A 20,583-nucleotide genomic window follows, 5' to 3' on the forward strand; every position below is an offset into this window, starting at 1 on the left:
TCTCTCAGAATTGACTCACCCTCATGCCATCCCAAATGTATGGACTTATTCTGCAGAACACAAATTAAGATTCTTAGAAGAATATCTCAGCTCTGTTGGTCCATTTAATGCAAGTGAATGGTGCCAGAACTCAGAAGGTCCAACAAGCATATAAAGGCAGCATAAAAGTAACCCATAAAACTCCAGAGATTAAATTCACACCTTCAGAAGTGATATGATACGTGTGGGTGAGAAATAGGTTCTTACTATTTAAGTCCTTTTTTACTATAAATCTCCAACTTTGACTAGGCACAACCAGTAGGTGGTAAAGAACGTGGAAGTGAAACAACTTTTTACTGTAAATATTTCATATCATATCGCATCAGAATACATGGATTTAACCACTGTAGTCTTATGGATTACTTTTATGCTGCCTTAACATGCTTTTTGGACCTTCAGAGTTCTGGCGACCATTCATTGCATTGAATGGACCAACAGAGCTGAGATATTCTTCTAAAAATCTTTGTTTGTGTTCTGCAGAAGATATAAAGGAATACACATCTGGGATGGCATGAGGGTGAGTAAATGATGGGAGAATTTTAATTTTTGGATGAACTATCCTATTAAGGAGCCATTAATCTAACCCTTAAAAATGTGTTTTGTTAGTGTAACCTAATTCAGGTTGATTCATTGATGTTTTAAATAATATTTGAACATGAATAAAACCAGTTGATTTAGGCCATGTCCACATGAACAAATGTTAGAATGAAAATACATATATGTCATTTCATAAACGTGTTTAAATGCATTTAAGTCAAGTCATTTTTATTTGTATAGCACTTTTCACAAAACACATCCTTTCAAAGCAGCTTTACAGAAAATTATGCATTAACAAAAATGAAAATAAAAAATTTAACCGTAATATCTACATCTCAGAGTCTTAGAGTGATCATTGTGTAGTTTGATTAAATATGATTGTAAGTGTGTGTAGAAATTAAATAATTGATAATCGTATTTAGAATCCCTGTGAGCAAGCTGAAGGCGACTGTGGCAAGGAATACAACACTCCAGAAGATGTTGGGGGACTTTAAACTTTAAACAAGCCAGAAATACACTGGGGGACTCTTATTTTGAAATGTCAGAGACTTGGCTACATTAAAATGCCCTTTATGTAAGTATTTACCAAATAAGAGTTTATATGTATATATTTCACCAGCTGAGGTTTATTGATGAGGAATTCAAATTAGGAAAAAAGAAACTATCGCCATAGATTTTTGTAGATAACCGATAGTTAAAATCTATTGGCACCGATTAACCTGTAAAACCGATATATAGGTCTACCGCTATTGTACTAAACCAAAAGATTAAAAAAAATTAGAAATTCTCAAATTCATGTACATTTTTTAATTAAACTTTCCACACAAATTTTTATGCTGATAATATAATTTGTAAAGAAAGAAAAAATGAATTAAATTAGAACTCTTACAACTCTTGAGACATTTGAACCCCACTGTATCGTATTTCCATCATGATGTCATCTGCATTTTTATCTGAATTTAAAAGAGCACACTACAGTATTTTAAGCTCTAAATGACTCTACAACATAAAGACTATTAAACCTATGTTTATGCCTTTCATCCACATTAGAACAATGCTTAACAACATGAAGCACATTTTTTCAGTGTATTGGACAAATAAAATGATCCATGTTTGCTATGTAGGACAAGAGTGCCAAGCCAATGCCCATGGATTAGTTTAAGATGAGGTTAATGCTGCTGCCCTTGCATCTGATTACTCATTTGTATCTGCCGTACAGGCAGCAGGACAGAGAGGTGCCTTGGGAGGAACTGAGCATCATAATCCAATAGTTGCTAGGCCAGAACACAATCCGACATTGCTCTGACATTAAGCTGTGATGTGTTGTATTTTATGATGCCACCCCTCCCCTTTTGCTATCCACTGCACCAAAAACGAAGAAAAATCTGCTTTGTAATCAGCAGAGACAGAGACTTGTGACCCAGATTTTAGTAGTGATGGGTTATCAAGGTCATGGGGATTGGTGAATGAGTAGAAGAGAATGTGGCTTGAGGTCTACCATCAGTTCCAGCTTTCTACAGGCACTCTTGCTCACTCTAGAGCTTGTTGAATCAACACAGAAGCAGGACAGTGAGGCATTAAAAGTTGGGGGGTATTTTGGAGCTCTCTGGGCCTTTTATAATATTAAGAGCTATGCTGTTTTAAAACATGACCATCTTGGGGTTGATATCTGGTTTGACATTTTGTTATGTAATGCAATGACATTCAGACATTTTTAACAGGGCCTGAAATTCAGAGCGAGGCTGCGAGTATTGCGCACAAATGTAATAATTGCCGCACGTTCCACATTCATAATGCGGGAAATTCCCACACACTTTTATTCAGTTAAACATGAAGCTGAGAACGGGTAAACCAATCCATTTAGATGAATAAAATAAAATCAATAATATTATATCAAACTGTAATTCCACAATCTGAGTGAATAAATCAGCACTTCCTCATTTACATTTATGCATTTGGCAGACGCTTTTATCCAAAGCGACTTACAGTGCACTTATTACAGGGACAATCCCCCCAGAGCAACCTGGAGTTAAGTGTCTTGCTCAAGGACACAATGGTGGTGGCTGTGGGGTTCGAACCAGCGACCTTCTGATTAACAGTTATGTGCATCAGAAAGTTGTTTAGCAACACACAACCAATTAAATAAAGCCTCAGTACTTACAGTACCTCATTAAATATTCATGTGCTTTGTCCCGTCGTTGAAACATTCATGCATTGTTTACATTCTCCATCTGAGGGAAACCGGCAAAGTGTTGAACAGTGGTGGCAAACACTAACTGCCGTGAAGAAGAGACAGTATTCCATGTTTTTTGGGAATATTTCAGAAGACGAAAGAGAAACAGAGACTATTTGCTTGGTGACATTTCACAGAAAAGCAGAGCAGCTCCATTGACAGGCTGTGTGTCCATCACGAGCTGCATTTGTCCAATCATTATTATCGACTTTACAAATATGCAAATAAGAACATTAACCAGGGTTTATGAATGTACAGTGTGAAACATTGGAACATGAATACCCAGGATTAATTATTAATCCAGGGTAAAGTATGAACTGTGTGAAACATGAAACTGGATAACCCAGGATTCGGTTTACCCAGGGTTTAGAATAAACTGGGGTGAACAATTACAAGTGTGAAAAGCCCTCCTTTGTGTTCCACATAAGAGGCAAATTCATACAAACATGAGGGTGAATAATGACAAAAATGAATTGTTTCTCAGAACAGCCCTTTAACTACTTGTTAAAGTATTTGGCCAAGAACAACAACGTAAATATAAGTCAGCACAAGATAGCATCACATATGGCTGGAAAACAAGTGACTGAAGAGAAGGACCATAATGTAGACTGTATACTTAAAACAACATTCTATCTGAATTAAACTAGAGGTAAGAGTTGAGAAAAGATGGAAAAATAGATGAGATTGTTGTAAAATTTCAGATGGTAGATTTTAGAACGTCAAATTGTATTCCTTCACCAAAATGTTTAAATCCTCCTCATATGAGCCATGTAAGGGGGGAATTCCCCCTCAATTTTCAGGCCCTGTCAGAGACTATTTAGTAGAGATGGGCCACTTCTATTAAAATATTTGGAAGGAAATGAAATTTCCAGCAGTCAACAAATTTAGAACGGAAGGCCGGACTTTCATGTAAAAGTGTCACAGCCCGGTTTCCTTGACAGGTTGAAGTTCTACCTGACTGGACCGTGGCAGTATCGGCCAGCCTTTGTGTTTCATGTTCATGCTTTGTGTGGGCGCACGGGTCTGGTGGTGGTTATCGCAGCGCACAAGTTTCATTCCTCTGCGTTTGGGTCCTGGTTCCCCAGCACCGTGACTGAATGATCCGACCCTACATGGACCCAGCAGAGGGAACATCGCTACGCTCTGCCCTCTTGCAACAAGAGGCCCAGCTGTGGCAGCACCAGATCCAGAGCTCCACTATGTGCCTCATTCTGGGGAGGGTGGCATTGCAGCTGGCGGAGCTCACCACGGCAGTTCAGCGGCTCCACCCATCGGTTTCGTCAGCTCCCTCCCCTGACACTGCCTATGGCCACAGCCAATGAGCCAGTGTCCTTACCTGCCACGGCCAATGAGACAGCACCCATGCCTGCCATGGTAAACGAGCCAACGCTTGAAGCCTTGTCCACCCCAGAGCCACTGCCTAAAGCCTCATCTATCCCAGAGCCTTAGCTCTGCCGCTGCCAGCACCCAGAACCACGAAGGCTGTTCCCCTGCTGCAGCTTCTTGCACACTTAGCCCCTGAGTCTGCTATGGCTCCACCCCCTGAGCCCACTTGATTCCTGTCATGAGGCTGCCGCCCTGAACCCTGGCCCCTGCCCAGCAGCCACTACCCAGTTCACTGTCCCCTCTGCCCTGTGGCCACCTCCCAGGCCTCCATGAACTTCCTTTCCTTGAACTTCCTCCCTGGTTTCCCTCCCTTTCTTTGATGTTTCCTATTCTTTGTTAAGTGTTTTGTCTTTTTTATCTTTTGTTTGATGTTTTGAATGGGGGTGTGGTCATGTCATTGCCAGGTCACCTTGTCAGATTGAGGTTCTACCTAATTGGACTGAGGCAGTATCGGCCCAAATTTTGTGCTTTGTGTCTGTGCGGGTGAACGGGTCAAGCGGTGGTTATCGCAATGCGCAAGTTGCGCCCTCTGGAGTTGTCAGGGTCATGGCACCTTGCCGGGTTGTGTTATGCCTGTAGGGGACCATGGCATCATCGTTCCTTGTCTGTTTTGTCAAAGTGTGTTTATGTTTTGTCCTCATGAGTTCAGGTGTCACTGGCATGCTGAATCAGCATTTCCATGGGAACCCTGATTGCTCGCTGTCGCCCTTGCCAGTGTTGCACCTCTCTGTTGGAGGAGTATTCCTTGGATCTGTGCCCATGTCGGGAGAATCACACGCTTGGGCTTGAAACACACTCACCCATCTAACGAACTTTTGAGCTCGGACGAGCTCTGCTGGAGTGCCTTTTGTGTTTTTATTTACTAAAGACTAATTTTTCCTCTGTGCTTGGGTCCTGTTGGGTCCACCGTGACAAAAAGAGCCAATCACCTTTTAGATACAGACATCACCTGTCTAACAAACTATGCATCCGCATATTAGCTATGCTCTACGTGCATGCAAATTAGCTATACAAGCTGGACATGTTTTTGCGTAATATGAGGTAAAGAACCTAAATTTATGATACATGCATTGTCAGATTTTACTGCTGATATGAAATATATATTTTTTTATCGTAATCTTGACCAACCGTTTTGGAGATGTTGGTATGTTCCCATTCAAGATGCCACTTGTTACTTAGAAAATAGCTGATGGTTATAGTGTCCAAAGATAGCCGTCGAGAGAACTGACTTGTTCAAACATTTTAGGGGTCTCTTTAGTTCATCACACTTCATAAGACATCTCAGAAATTAAGAAAAGGGCTATAGGCATTGTATAGCATGTAAACAGCTAATCTCAATTATGTGCTGCCTGAGAGGACACATAGACCTAGGTCTACTAGATGCATGCAACAACACTTGCTATTGTATTCTCTGAGGCTAATAGATTAGGACAGAATGGAGGAACTTTTTAATAATTATTTCTGAAATTTTGTGAAACCAGTGGAGCAGAAATTACACCCTTCACTTTAAAATGAGTGGTTATTGTAGTAATAATGACATGACTTGGACATAAAAATGTCATGGTTCGTTATTGCCTTGCAATTCTAATGTATTCTGATCTTACATGCCTGTTCTGTGGCTTGCTGCTTGCCCAGATTGTTTAGTATGATTGGCGAACAGGATCGAACACTGATAGGATTAAGTAAGCAAATGACACCAAATGACTTGTATGAATGTTACTCAACCTCATTTTAAAGTGGTCTTAATACTTATCTTTATGAAGTCTGTCTTTGTTCCATTTAAATTACAGTAACCACAGTTTCCATTCTTTAATACTTCACTAAGGTTGGACATGCTCTCCTCAACATTATCATCTTAGTGCTGCTTTCTGGCCACGTGATTAGTTTCTCTAAGTAGCACACGTTCTTAATATAAATCTTCATCTGTTAGTATAGTAAGACAATAAGAATCTGAAACAGATTGCAAGAGAAATTCAGTTAAATTTAAATGACAAAATAATAAAGAAGTTCACAGTAAATTAAAAAGAATGGGTTTGTTTGAAAGATGAGACTTCTGCAGTACATTATGGCACCCCTGCAGTGAAAGAGATGACAAATTTCATTGTTCTCATATTAAACAAACAGGAGTTGGTAAGGCAGAGAGCACAGAGCTTATCGGTGAGTTAGAAAAACCCATTTAGAATCTAATCCTTCAAGATGACATTACATGCACAGTGTTTAAGTAGCTTATGAGTGTGCCTGACTGTAGGCAAGGTGTGAAGTCAAAACATTTTAGCAGCATTGAAGATGGGTTCCTTGAGGATGCGTTTGAGACCTTTTAGTGGCTTCAGACAAACTGCATCATCACTGCAAATTCAAAAAGGCATCTGCAGCATAGCTTGAAGCGGGAAGTTAAATATACGAAAATGTTTATTTTTGCCAGCATTTTTTCATAATTAGCACAGGTGTCTCTGACAATTTCAAAGAGAAGCATTGTTCCTTAAAGGCCTCAATATACTTCAGGAGAACAACTTCTTCATCCTTTGTTCAGGGGTAAAAAGAAGTTCTAAGCAGCCGAGAAACGATATACTGTTTCCAAACATTCGAACATCTGCCACACCAATGTGGGAGGCATTTAGAAGTACATTTAAATATGAGGACGCTACATGCAAAACCTTAAAAATGTGTTATCAATGACTTTATGCCTCATTCTGAGTAGAAGTTACTTAAGGTCAGTAAAAGAAGCTGTTTTGCACTCGATGATGATTTAAAATAATATACAGTATAAGCAGTATATATTATGAATTCATGACGCTAATGCACTAACATGCTACACGTGGCCATAATATGCTCTGTTATTGTAAGTTATTATGACACTGATACCATTGCAAAGATTGAGTGCATAAAAGTGTTAATGTACAAAGCAAAGCTAAAACAATGACTGAGGCATATCTTTCTTTAGACAGATCTGTGTATGGCTTTTGCTGAAGATGACACATGAGTGAATAGGCACTTGAGAGTATTTGAGAAGATTTGATTCCTTTAGTAGATTAAAAAAAATTAAAATCACATGACTTGGTCTTGGAAAATGTCTCTACGCGAACGATCGTACAGATTTAGGTTAATTTACCCCAGCTTGCTAAAAACTTTGCACATTGATGTGTTCATGTTGTCTGATTTTGACTCACTGAACAATGTAAACAAAATTAGACATCAATCTCAATATAGGAGGTGCTCCAGGTCACACCCACCGATGACGTGGACCAATGACAGTTGGAAGGTGTTTAGCAGCCGATAAGAATTGTTCCTAAAAGTATGCTCCAGCAAACTTTTACAAACCACTGAATGAACACAAAAACACCTTTTTGGCAAGATTTAGTTCTAAATGCTGTCACATCTGTTCGTTCTTCGATTTTGTAGGAAGTATATCAAGGACTTAAGGTTCCCATATCTTCAAGGAGAAGTTCTTCATTCTTCGCTCAGAGCCAAATAGAGGTTCGACACAGCTGATGCGTGAACACGCTATACCTGGCCACAATGTGCCTCAGTTACTCTCTGTTGTAATTTATGATGACACTGATACTAAGGCAAAGATGGGTGTATAAAAGACTGTTAATGGGCAGAATACATATCTTACTTTGGGCAGATGTGTGAATGGCTTTTGGCTGCAAATGGCACATGAATGAAGCTACATATCAAAATTCAGTGTGAATTTAAGAGTATTTGAATAGATTTGATAGAGTAAACTAATTAAACAAAACAAAAAAAAAAAAATCACAAGATATGTTTTTCGAAAATGTCTCCTCATTAACGATTATACAGATGTAAGTATGTGTGCAACAGGTTGCTAATAACGCTACAAGCTGGTGTGTTCCTTTTGACTGATCTTAAATGACTGAACAACATAACTAGAATTAGCTAAAGGCCAAACCTACCAATGACGTGGACCAATGGCAGTAAGAAGGTGTTTAATAGCTGGTACAACATTTTCCTGAAAGTTGGGCTGGTGAGCTGTTAGGAACCACCGAAAACAAACTCAAAAACACATTGTTTTGGACAGATTTAGTTTGAAATATCGTTCGTTCTTCGATTTCATTTGAAGTATACCGGGAGCTTTAGATGAAGCACCTTTGTGAATTTACTGTAGGTAAATAAATTTAAATCTCAAATAGATTAATATGCAGAGATAACTATAAGCAACTACCCAAAACAGTGTAAACACTGTGGCTTTGCTGCCCTATCAATACATTGCTCTAATTCCAGATGAACCTGACATAGGAGCATTGGCTCAACCAATGGAGAAAGTTTGGGGCAGGACTATTTTGTTTTGGTCAAGTAATTGAAAAAGGGGAGTGTTCAGGAAATCGTTTAAAAACTAACTTTATTTTGGCAATTCCATTTGGCACTAATGTCAATACAATTACACACTTCTACCTTTAAGTAAAGTAATTACTGTTTAAATAGGAGAAAAGCACAAGATGTTTAAAAACAATCAGAAATTTTGCTTTTACATACCTGAGATATGCTTCAACAAATTGCTTTATGAATGTTCATGTTGTGAATACAATGATTGTGGTTTATGCTTTTCAGAAGTTGGCACTGTTCTGCATCTAAACCTACAGCAGAATAAAGAGGGAACTTTGTCTCCCCTGCCTCCATCGGCCACTTATCTGTCATATCTTCTTTGGCCTGGGTGTTGTGAAGAGGCCCAGAGCAGGTCTGGGTTAAGTCTTCCAAGAACCGCCAAGACAGAGTCTGTCACTGTTGTAACTACAGTCTGCATTTCGAGCTCATAGAGCATGCTTGTTTCACAGGCATATTTTAGTTTTTCTATTGTTTTATTGTCTTAATTTAGCAACCTGTATTGTGTTCCCAAACAGTAGTATAACGATTTAATTATTTTTTCATAGGACAAACTTACCAAAAATGAAAATTCGGTCAAACCATGAGGATTTTCATTTTCGGGTGAACTGTTGCCTTAATGTTTGGTGATTCTTATCAACAAATCAGAGTCTCGAGCATAAAATAGCCCACATTTCACCTTTAGGGATATGACTGGAACTTTCTACAAGTCCATTTAGTGATTTTATCAGCAAACACATACAGTATTCAAACATGGGTAGGCTAATGTGTTTGAATAAGCTCTCTCAGCAGCTGCTGTCACTGCACTCTGTCTTTAGGCTAAATGAGTCAAATCATTTCAGTCTACTTACGGGGATCATTTTACTGACACTCTAAAAAGCTTGTAATGCATGGAGAGCCAGTTTGATGGGGCTGAAGCATTCCTGAGTGTCATACCTTGTTCCCTTCATGTGCATATGTATGTGCTGTGTATTTTTGCAGTTGAGGCCCTGTGGGAACACCCAAAATTAGAAATTGAAAATAAAAAGTTCACATGAGCTCTGGGAACACAGTCCCTTTAGAGTCCAGTCACCTGACTCTCTTTGTGTGCTCAGGTCAAATGCCCAAAAGTCTAAACACCTAAATGCAATATAATCATATAAATATTTGTTGACCTGTAACCCCTCCACTATTGGTTGTTGTAAGGAAGCAGGAAAAGACAGGCTCCCTCTGTGGGAGCTGTTTTTCATAGGGCTGTGTGGTATGCATGTGCTGCCGGGCCCGTTCAGACCCACCTCATAGCTGGCTGGTTGGCATTCTTGCCTCATTCTGTAATTACGTCTCCACTCCTACCGATATCATGAAGAAGATAAAAAGGCTCATGTCATTGTCTTCTATGAACAAGTCAGGTGCATGTTAAGCATGGTGCTAGTGCATTGCATGTTGGTTATTCAGGTTCACATTCACTTAAAAATGTCTGAATATAAATGCATAGCAAAATATCAAGACAAGTGTCATATGCAAATAAATGATGCTAGAGCTTTTCTCAGAACTAACTTTGCATATGATTCCTTTTTTGCAATGACTTTTAACCAACTGGTGTCAAGGTGATTTTTAGTGAATATGTTGGTGTGTCTATAGCAAACTTATTGTGAAATGAAAAGTGAAAAGTGTGCTTGTGCTCTCTCTTTATTGATATTGGTTATTTAATGCAAATGTTTCATCATTTAAAACCTTTTGTTGCAGAATATTTTGCTCGAAAAGTGTGCTTTTGCTACCTTTCTTAAGAATACAATCCAGTTGCTTTGATTTGTTATACAATGCAATGACATTTATAAATATTACAGACACTCATGAGCACCTTAGACAACATCTGCATGCATCTCATTGCATTTTTAAATGATGTATAATCTCCATCACCATTTAGTAAGTGATACGGTCTCATCTGTTGCTATGGCCAACAGGTGCTAATTACCTCATTCAACATTAACATATTTCCATAAAAGCTTTCCAGGGGATAAAGACTCCATTTAGTCTTCTTTTCAGATTTCACCAGAAAAATATGTAGGCTAACACTTATTTTACAAAGCACTCAATGGATGATAGAGGATGCAGCAAACTGAATTGCTAATGAGGAACAATAAAAAATAAATTAAAAAAAGGATCCAACTCATTTCACTCCGGAGAGTGCTTGGATATACAAACACATGAGTGCAATGTGACATCCATGCCACAGACAAGAACAGCACCATGGGTTCAGGCTGACCTGGAAGGCACATTCAGTGATGTAGATGGACATAAACAGGCACAAAGAAGTGGTCTGTTCCAGCCACATGATAAGAAGTAACAGAGGCTATTATTATGTCGGTTTATAACTAGAAACACAGCGGCATCAAAACCTTTTAAAGTTTTAGAGCCACTTGTCAGTCCACAGCTCTCACAAATACAAGCGCTTAATGAAGGCTGACATAGCAGCATCTACACCAATATTCTTACAATATCTTTTCCGAATGGTAGAATGTCAGTAGTTCAAAACATGTGGCATACCATAAATCTCAAACATCAATAAAATACAGAAAATACCTTGCACAGGGTTTTGAATGAATAAGGATTTTTTTAAAGATTGTACACACAAAGAGGAATTTACAGTATATCTGATTAAATATTTAAAAACCAAGCAAAAATATATTGAAAAATAAAAATGAACTAAATGTTCATGACCTTTTCCAACTGTATTAATTCCCATGACCTTTACAGGTCTGGAAACTATGATTGTAAATTCCAGAATATTTCCAGTTTTCCCATGACCGTGGGAACCCTGAAAGCTTCAATGTATCTTTATTTCAATATACCAATGTTCATATTAAGAGATCTATAAATACACTAGCTTATATTTAGCACATATTACTTAAGCAAGCATTGTTTAAGAACATTTACCAATATACAAACAATTACACAAGCTGTGTTGTTGTTGTGTTGTTATGAGCAAACTGAGAATGTATTACTAGTGAGTGAAAATACATTTTAGTGATGTCTGAACAATCAGTCCCATTCATGCAGTCGCTAGCACATGCTATGCCTGCAGCACTGGGATTTAGCCGATCAGCTGAGCGCAGCCTTCACTCAATACAGCATTGTTCTAAAACGAAACATTGCTTGTTTGCACTCAAACTCAGTCGTGCAGCTTATCAGCACAGCACAGCTCCAAATCGCCCTCTGAACTTGCAAAATTAAATCAGTGTGTGTCCATTTCTTACTGCACACTGTCAACAAGCACTGCGTTGACCCACAAGACTTTTGTGATGCTGGTTTGTTAATGCTGCAAATACACAAAGAACTTTGAACAACAGGGGGAAAAAGAAAATAAAGACAGAAAAATACAATCCATTTTTTAAATGGATTGAAAGAATGGATAAATTCACTTGCAGAGCATTACTGGAAATGGTCAAAAGTATGCAAAATGAATTCAATCTATTCTAAGTTCTTAATTGCATGTACAGTAGGGTTCAAAAGTCCAGAACACCAGAGTCTACCAGTAAAAATGTTTTTACTTTCCAATTTTCTAATTTAATAAAAATTTTTAACAAATAATATTTACTCTATAAACTATTGAATAGAAGGTTAAATTAACATCAATTTCAGAATTTCATTGGAATTTGTATGTCACCCTTTTGCTTTAATGACAGCATGCAATGAACTTCTCAAGTTCAAGTTGCAAAACCTGATGATCTATGTTATCCCAGCATGATTTCAGAATGTTCCAAAGAGAATCTTATGATTTTACTGAAGGCTTGGCTTTGTTGACCAATTGTATAAAGGAGTTACTTTGATCAGCATAACAAATTGTCTTACATATTTCTTATCCATTCTTACATAATAACTGTCTTCATGTAAATTCTTTCAAAATCCTGCAACTTTCAGTTAGTTTCAAGGTTTAAAATATAATTTTAAATCCTAGAATTTCACTGTGTGCTCTTCACTTTTGGACTCCACTGCACTGTATATAAAAAAACAACATAAGATGCATCTACATTTGATCTCCCTTACACCTATGTGGAAACTATGAAGCATCATAGCATCAAATAGAAACTGAAGGCACGTGTTAATTTTGAACACTTATCTTCTCTCTCTCATCACAGAATAGATTTATGCATGTGAAACAAACCATGGTCCATCCACCTTCTATGGAAATCTGCTTGCTTTGATAAGACACGCTTCCTGTATCTAAAAGATATGGTTCTTTTGAATCCCTGAACATGAATATAAAGACAGCATGTGGTACTGAATTAAAGGCAGAATTAAGGCAGTGAACCCTAAAAATCTTGCTCTTGTCACCCTGAAAACAGCTTCTTTATATGTCACACACCTTATACATCTGAACTAAAGACAATATGAAGTCATGCTATATCTTGTTTGAAGATATTATAAGATAAAGAAAACATAAATGGACATAAATCAGAGTTTTCAAGGAAAGTTAAAAAAGAACAAAATGTGTTGTTTAGGAATATTGATTGAAATTTCAATTAATTCAACATAATCACACAGGAAATTGACATGTTGCTTCCAAATGTTTACAATATGCACCCTGAAAACAATCTCATTCGACAAAATAACTGACAAGCAGCATCCCTCATCAGACATTTTGCATCAATCAAATGTGAGCATGTTTCCCTATAGTGCAAGCGAGCGTGTTTACATGCATTTTCTTACACTAATTATATTTATTAATCAGCAATGTTTGTGGTCATGTAAATGTATTTAAGGCTTTCCTATATCTGTGTAATGTCATAAACGGCTTATTTAAGAATGAACCAATTGGCATTGGTAGATTTTTGCCCATTTCCCCAATTTAATGTTGCATGTAAGCACCTTTAGCGGCATTCACCAATGTACACACGTGTTGTCCACATGCCTTTTCACTGTTTGCTGAGAAAAACCCAATTATTTCAAATCTCATGATAATGTGGTTTTCTTGTTTGTTTGTTTTTTAGCAAGCTGTGTTTTGGTGTGTATATAAACAGGGTCACTGAGAGACCTCAGAGACATGGGTTCTGGTCCCAGTGGAGACAGAAAGTCATTGTGTTCACATAAACAATTATGAGTGTAATTCGGAAGCATTTTCACTTTAAAATGACATTTTTACTTCACTTACTGTTAGGATTTTAGTTGGGGTTTGGCTTAGGAGGTAATAAAATATGCATTCCTGTTGACTGTGTTACATACAGACCACTCTGTGGTCATTTTACTCAGAAGAGGAGAAGGATATAGTTGCAAACATTGCTCCAAAAAGGGGTGGGAGCTCCAAACCGCCATTAAAGTTGTAGGGAGCCCCTTACCTAATCCTTTCCCTGACCTTATCAGTGTGTGGAAGTGAGGCCCCTTTTTGAAATTGGTGCAAACTAGGGGCTGTGGTTCGAATTTTGGTAAGAACAGACTGATTTCAGCAAAATAACTTTTTTAACTTTTTAATCTACTGTTGCCGATTTCACAGTGTTATCCATCTGGTTAAAGGGATAGAAATGAAAATTCTGTCATCATGTGTATGACTTTCTTTCTTCTGCTGAACATAATCAAAGCTTTTTAGAAGTATTTCTCAGCTCCTTAGATCTATACAATGTAAGTGAATGGGTGCCAACATTTTGAAACTCCAAAATACATATAAGGGCAAAATAAAAGTACTCCAGATGACTCTGGTAGTTAAATCCATATCTTCTGAAGCGATAAGATAGGTGTGGGAGAGAAACAGGTCAATATTTAAGTCCCTGGTCAGTAAATTTCCACTTTACTTTCACATTCTCATTCTTCTTCTGTTTTAGGTGATTCACAACCCTCTTGCATATCCCTCCTAATGGGCAGGGAGGAGAATTTATGACAAAAAATGACTTAAATATTGATCTGTTTCTCACCCACACCTATCATATCATGTCTGAACACATGAATTTAACCTCTGGTGTTGTATGGACTACTTTTATGCTCCCTTTATTGATGATTTTGGAGTTAAAATTTTTTGCCACCCATTCACTTGCATTGTAAGGACCTACAGAGCTGAAATATTCTTCTACATATCTTAATATGTGTTCTGCAGAAGAAAGAAAGTCATTCAGATCTTGGATTGCATGAGGGTGAGTAAATCATAACAGAATCTTCATTTTTGGGTGAACTAACCCTTTAATTTACTGATTATTTGAGAACCCACCTAGAAACTACAGTATTAGACTACAAATGGACTATTTTACATGTATTTGTATTTAAATAATATTTACATTTGTTCTAAATTATTTTACAATTTACAATTTGAATCACATAAATTATTATATTAGAATATTTGTCATATATTTAAATAATTTACAAAAATATTTGTATATATTTATTTATTTGTATTTGATCTGAAATAAAACACATGCATTACTCAGGTCCAATGCATGTGCCAAGGTATCTCTTTGGGATTGGTTGCCTTTATGTTATTACTGACATGCTTTTAACAGTTAAAAGCACCAATAACATAATACCAGCATTGTAAGGAGCAAACAGCTGTTTCATGTCAAATATTTACACAAAAGGACTTGTAGTCCAATAAATGGGACAACGCCTGTATCATACCATGTGAAGCTAACAGAGAAAAAAAGCACATCGATGAACAGTCATCAGCTATTTTAATGTTCCATAAAACTAACACCTATTCTGACCTGTCCAAACATTCATCCCCAAAGAAAACCAACTATCTACTGTTACCACACTGAGCCTTCCATTGTGTTTAAATGCTCCTTTTCCATGCTGTTCTTCCCTACACATACAAATAAAAGTGATTATTTTTAAACCCTTCCAGCACTGCTCACCTGCTGATTCAATTTGAAGGTTGTGCTCACAATTTAATATACAATACACATACAAGTGCACATGCACATGCATACACACACACATTTTGTTTCTTACTGACCCATGGGTTTTGAACAAACACTGCTTTCTAGCACAAACCAGCACAGTCATTTCTTGAATGCTGTTCCACTTTAATACATCAGTGGTTTTAAACGTACCTTTGGAAGGCCTGAAACCAAAATAAATCACCCTGATAATAATCTACTTTGAACTTACTAGGCCCTAAAGGAAAACGGAGATACATGCTTTTTAAAGAATTCTATGCCAAATTATTCTTGCGATGCAATCAATGCCTTTGGGTGTGTAATCCGAACAGCATAAATAAGTGTGTAGGAAACAACCCCAGAACATTTAAATGACACTTACCTATATATAGAGAGGAGTCTTTTTTCCGTACATGATCATCTATGTAGGAAACACCCAGGGGCTGCACGGGAGTGGCCCCTATACCCAGTAGAAACTGTGCTCCAATCAGAAGCAAGTACATCATATTGGTGTTGGCTCTATTCCCACACAGTTCATCAACTTTTGAAGTGTTGAAGCACAAATCCCGGCCTTGCTCCCTGCTCCAGGAATCTGTGATCTTGTATTGACTGGCGAGGAATTCAGGTAAAGCGGACAGCAGGGCTCCTAAAGCCATGATGATGCCTCCACAGCCAATTAATCGTGGACGGTGGGCTTTTGCACCAAAATAACTAACGAAAAGTATGAGGGCCAGATTGCCAATCTCAAAGCTGCTGGCAATCACACCCACGTCAGCACTCTGAAGATTGAAACGCCGCTCCAGTGTGGTCAGCACGCTCATCTAAGAAATAAACAAAGAATAAATATAAATGATAATCAAACAGTGTAATGCAAAATCAAATAAACAGACAGACATTTTGCAGAGGTGCCTTTTGACCAAAACATTTCCATGACTTGTCAACAAAATTTGAATATGTTATTAATTTCTTTAATCTTTCCAGGCCTGGAAATCACAATTTGAAGGTTTCCTGATATTTCAAGGACTGTAATAACCCTGGTTTGTTTTACTGTAAAGACAATATGTAGGTCCAGGGCAGTCTTTTTGCCTGCATCATGAAAAAGCAACCTTGTCTCATAGTAAAAACTTCACTGTCTTGCATTTTTGAAAAATCAGTTTTACATGCCTCGTTTTACATATTGCTGCAGTTTTCTGGTGAAATAAACACCAATAAAATAAAAAACAGCCATAGTTGTATTCACTATCACACAAATCACAAGTAAACAGCATATGATCCATTCATAAACACTTTTTTTGCTCCGTTACCCATACAATACTACCTTATTACATCAAACTCTTTTACTACAGTGTTGATTTCTCAGGGCCAGCAAAGCCTTCTCTGCTACCATAACATGCATAATAAATAAAAAAAATTTCATCCTTTCATTCTCATTGACCTTTTTATGTATTTTCCATCACTTTAAACTCCTAATTAATCTACAAATTAATAGCAAAAGACAAACAAATGTATCCAATCAGAATTTATTCATCAATGCTTACAAGCAAAGTGTGACAACTGTTTCACAAACCTCCTACCCAAAGTCATGCTCCTTTAGCCGAAGCAGCACGTAAGTCTGATCCTCACCTTGTCAGGCCTTCAGAAATTCCACAGAATCACTGCAGTGAATAGGCATCTAATGTCAGATTCATCAGCCAATCAGATTGATTTATTTGTTCTTGTGGGTGTGGTCTTTAGGATATTTCCCAGTCCAGGCCTTCTAGCTGGCCTTGCGTGACGCAACCACACTTTAAGTGATGTACATAATTTGAAAGCCAATAGCGCGAGATCTTGCTGACGAGTCAGCTGTCATCACTGCGGGTATTGTGTTGAGAAAGAGATCCTTATGGATTTAAAAACCTGAGATGTTGTACATGATCGTGTGATTGATTAATTAAACAGGAATGGAGGACTAATTTTCACTTCAAGTAAATTGTTAAGTGCTTTTTGCATTGTTATAGCAACATCAGGAGTTTACTGTATAAATTAGGCTGCTCTAGCATTCAGTGTCAGATCAAGTCTTGAAAAGTAACCGTGTACCCTGACGAAACAAAATTTATTGCAAGCAAAATTTAAATTGCAAATATTATTAGAGAGCTTTTTCTTGGTATTAGACCTCCTTGGTTCTAGCTTTTGTGCATGGACATGTTTTTAAAATTTCATTTGGTATTATTAGTTGACTGCCACGTAATGTATGATGTATTCATTGTGAAACTGTGTTTTCTTAATGGTAAGAATCGCACTGAAGGCCTAGACTTTTTTACTAAAATGCATTTTTTGAAAGACTATATATTGCAATGCTTGTAGTACATAACCAACTAAAAATGCTTTATATTTTGATTGCTGTGAGACATGGAGTTTTCTGAATGTCAGAGCTGAGAAAAGTAACAATAAAATTATCATTCACTAAATGCTACTTCTAAACCTAACCAATAATGTTATTAACGCAAATGTGAGGTGAACAAAACAGACTTCCCTTCCCTAACCTCAAATCAACAGCAATGATCAAATGGTTACCGAATTCTCAGTTCATTTATTTAAATAATTTAGCCTTGGGCAAAGTACTAAAATCCTCCAAAATTTGTTTAATATGGCACCAAAGTGACATTTAAAATAAGGACCAAGGGAGACATTTTGGGGATGCAAGCAATGGACCAATAATAATATATCGGTATGAGACCGATGAAGTGAGGAACTGCTTGAACTACTTTCCCTACAAGTTGCACAAGATTAGAAAATTAGAATATCACAATGTGCTAAATGGAAATGGGCATGGCATTACAATAAGCCCCCAATCAAACCAGACAAAGTCATGTGTGCATAACTGAACAAATCTCAAATAGAATGGAATAAAATCAAGTAAACTAAATTCATTTCAAAGAAGAGAACTAATGAACACAGTAGAACAAAAGTTTTTACAAATCCTTTCAATCTGTGGAACCATCAACACTCGACTTATCACACAGCAATTATCAAAGCTTATGACTGAAATTAAGTTGGTGAAAGTGAAATAATGCTACCAGGCAGCCTTGAAGAGAAATCACATGACCTTAATGGATCAGCTTGAAGCATTCAAGCAGGGGCCAGACAAATATGGCATGGCTGTGAAAAGAGCATGTTATTGAGGTCATGCTCTTTACTATAATCCTATTCGTCTGGAGCAGGCTGGCTCCAGGCCCTCTCTCAGATGCTGCTCAGTGGTCTTTACAAATCTCCCAATGCTGTACTACAGATTCATGTGATTGGAGAGATCATTTAGATTGAATGGGCATGATAATAGTTACTTGCATGATTTCTCCATATAATGACAACTCTTTCAGTTTCTCTCTCTCTCTTAAAACAAGTCAATAGGGCTGGGCAGTATAACAATATATAGTATACTGTCTGTCCGATGGTGGAAATGTGTACAATGTGTATATAAGTATATAGTGATATACAAGTCCAAAATGATTAATCCAAACAGGAAAGCATCTATGCACATTTATGACAGCTAATTACTAGTCTGTATTATTTATTGGCTTCTCTTTGAATAACATAGACTGTAGAATCAATTGACCTTTTTTAAAAGCATAGTTCAATTATCACAACAGCCTTCTGAATGTGATTTCTCTCTGTTGGTTTGATGTTTTTGGGCAGCACAGAAAAGCTCCAACTCAGTTACTGAATCAACTATAGCTAACACTGTAACATTTTTGTGCACAGCAAGATATTCCTAAACAATTAAAATGCCTGATATGAATAATTTGTTTTATTATTACCATCAGCCTTTTCTTGGCATGGCAATGATGATGTTGTTATAACTGTCCGATGACTGGATTAGCTCTAGTTAGCCTGATGCATTTCAATTGAAAAGTATCTTGGAGTGTCTGACAGATAAGTCTGTCTTTTTGTTTTTATATAAAATGGATGGCTGTTTGCAGTCCACATGAAACCTGAATTATAGATGCCTTATGTTCCAGTAAATACTATAAAACATGCAAAACACATCTCACTCCCTTAGTGTTAATGGCTGGTATAACACTTAGATAAACTGTGAATAACAAAGGGTGTGTGTACACATACCGATGACATAATTTGCATATCAAAGTTGTTCAGAGAATTTTCTTAATCAAGCTTTATATATTATATGTATTCTATCAAAAAGGTTAGAGGTGGCTTTACTCTGAACTGACTGTTTTGATAAACTAGTGCATTAATAAAATATGAAAAACTGAACTTTAAGAAATGCTATGAGGCCATAACCTACCAACAGAGGTTCCAATGTTCCAAACAGTGGACTATTTTAAGATTTGGCATAAAATATCCTATAAATGGCATAGGCATCTTCCCCTTTTTTGCTTTAACACATATAAATAACTAAACATGAAAGTTTTCTTGATAATTGCCCTGCACATAAACCACCTTTTCAGGGGTGGACCCGGGTGCAGTTTTCTGGTTTGGCAAAAACTTTTCACAGCAACCAAACAAACCGTGATGCCTAATGGACATATTTACTTCGCCCAAATTTGCCAGCTTACTGCTAAAATTAATCTATATTCAAGTGACTGAACTATTTAACCAGCAAATTACAAACAGGCAACAAATCACTCCTGAAGTAGAAAATGATTTAATTTTCTGGTCAAGCAAGTTGTGTGTGTGTACATGTGTGCCTGGGGCACATTGTGCATACCGGATCCGCTCAGTTTCCAGGGCCACAGATATGTGCCAGTAGGGCTGAAATGATTAGTCGGCATTATCGACAACATCGTCAATAAAAAAATATAGACAAAAATGTTCTTTGTCGAAAAGTCGTTTGAACTCATTTAATGTAACATGAGATCATATTAAAGTTTAATGATGGCGCGTGAGAGCATCACTGCAGTTCACGCCTGACTGGGGAGAGGAAGAATTACACAGATCACGGTCCAGATGCACTATAAACTTTCCAAACAGCTTCAGGTGATGTAGATTGCAAATTATGAGGGAATTACACAAAAAAATCAAATAAGTAAATTCAGAAGCACTGTCGTTGTGGAATCAGCAGAGCCGGAGCTCTTTAAAGGAAACACCCAGGCGTTACATCTTAAATACAGTTATATTTTAATGCGTTATAGCTTTATTAAAGCTCAAATAATATGGAAGCAGATCATTTAAATAACTTCAAACTCTAAAACTGGCATTTATCTGTGTGGT

General features: G+C 37.3%; 1 protein-coding gene across 1 annotated transcript in view; it reads right to left on the bottom strand.

The window, feature by feature from the left end:
* LOC127623270 (solute carrier organic anion transporter family member 3A1-like) overlaps positions 1-20,583 on the bottom strand; it is a 52,233-nt gene that overhangs the window by 25,458 nt on the left and 6,192 nt on the right. The window contains exon 2 of the mRNA XM_052097652.1: positions 15,758-16,196. Coding sequence (XP_051953612.1) covers positions 15,758-16,196 — 439 coding nt within the window. The remainder of the gene's footprint in view (positions 1-15,757; positions 16,197-20,583) is intronic.

This window comes from Xyrauchen texanus, chromosome 29 (genome assembly GCF_025860055.1).
Source record: "Xyrauchen texanus isolate HMW12.3.18 chromosome 29, RBS_HiC_50CHRs, whole genome shotgun sequence".
In the NCBI taxonomy this organism is placed as follows: domain Eukaryota; kingdom Metazoa; phylum Chordata; class Actinopteri; order Cypriniformes; family Catostomidae; genus Xyrauchen; species Xyrauchen texanus.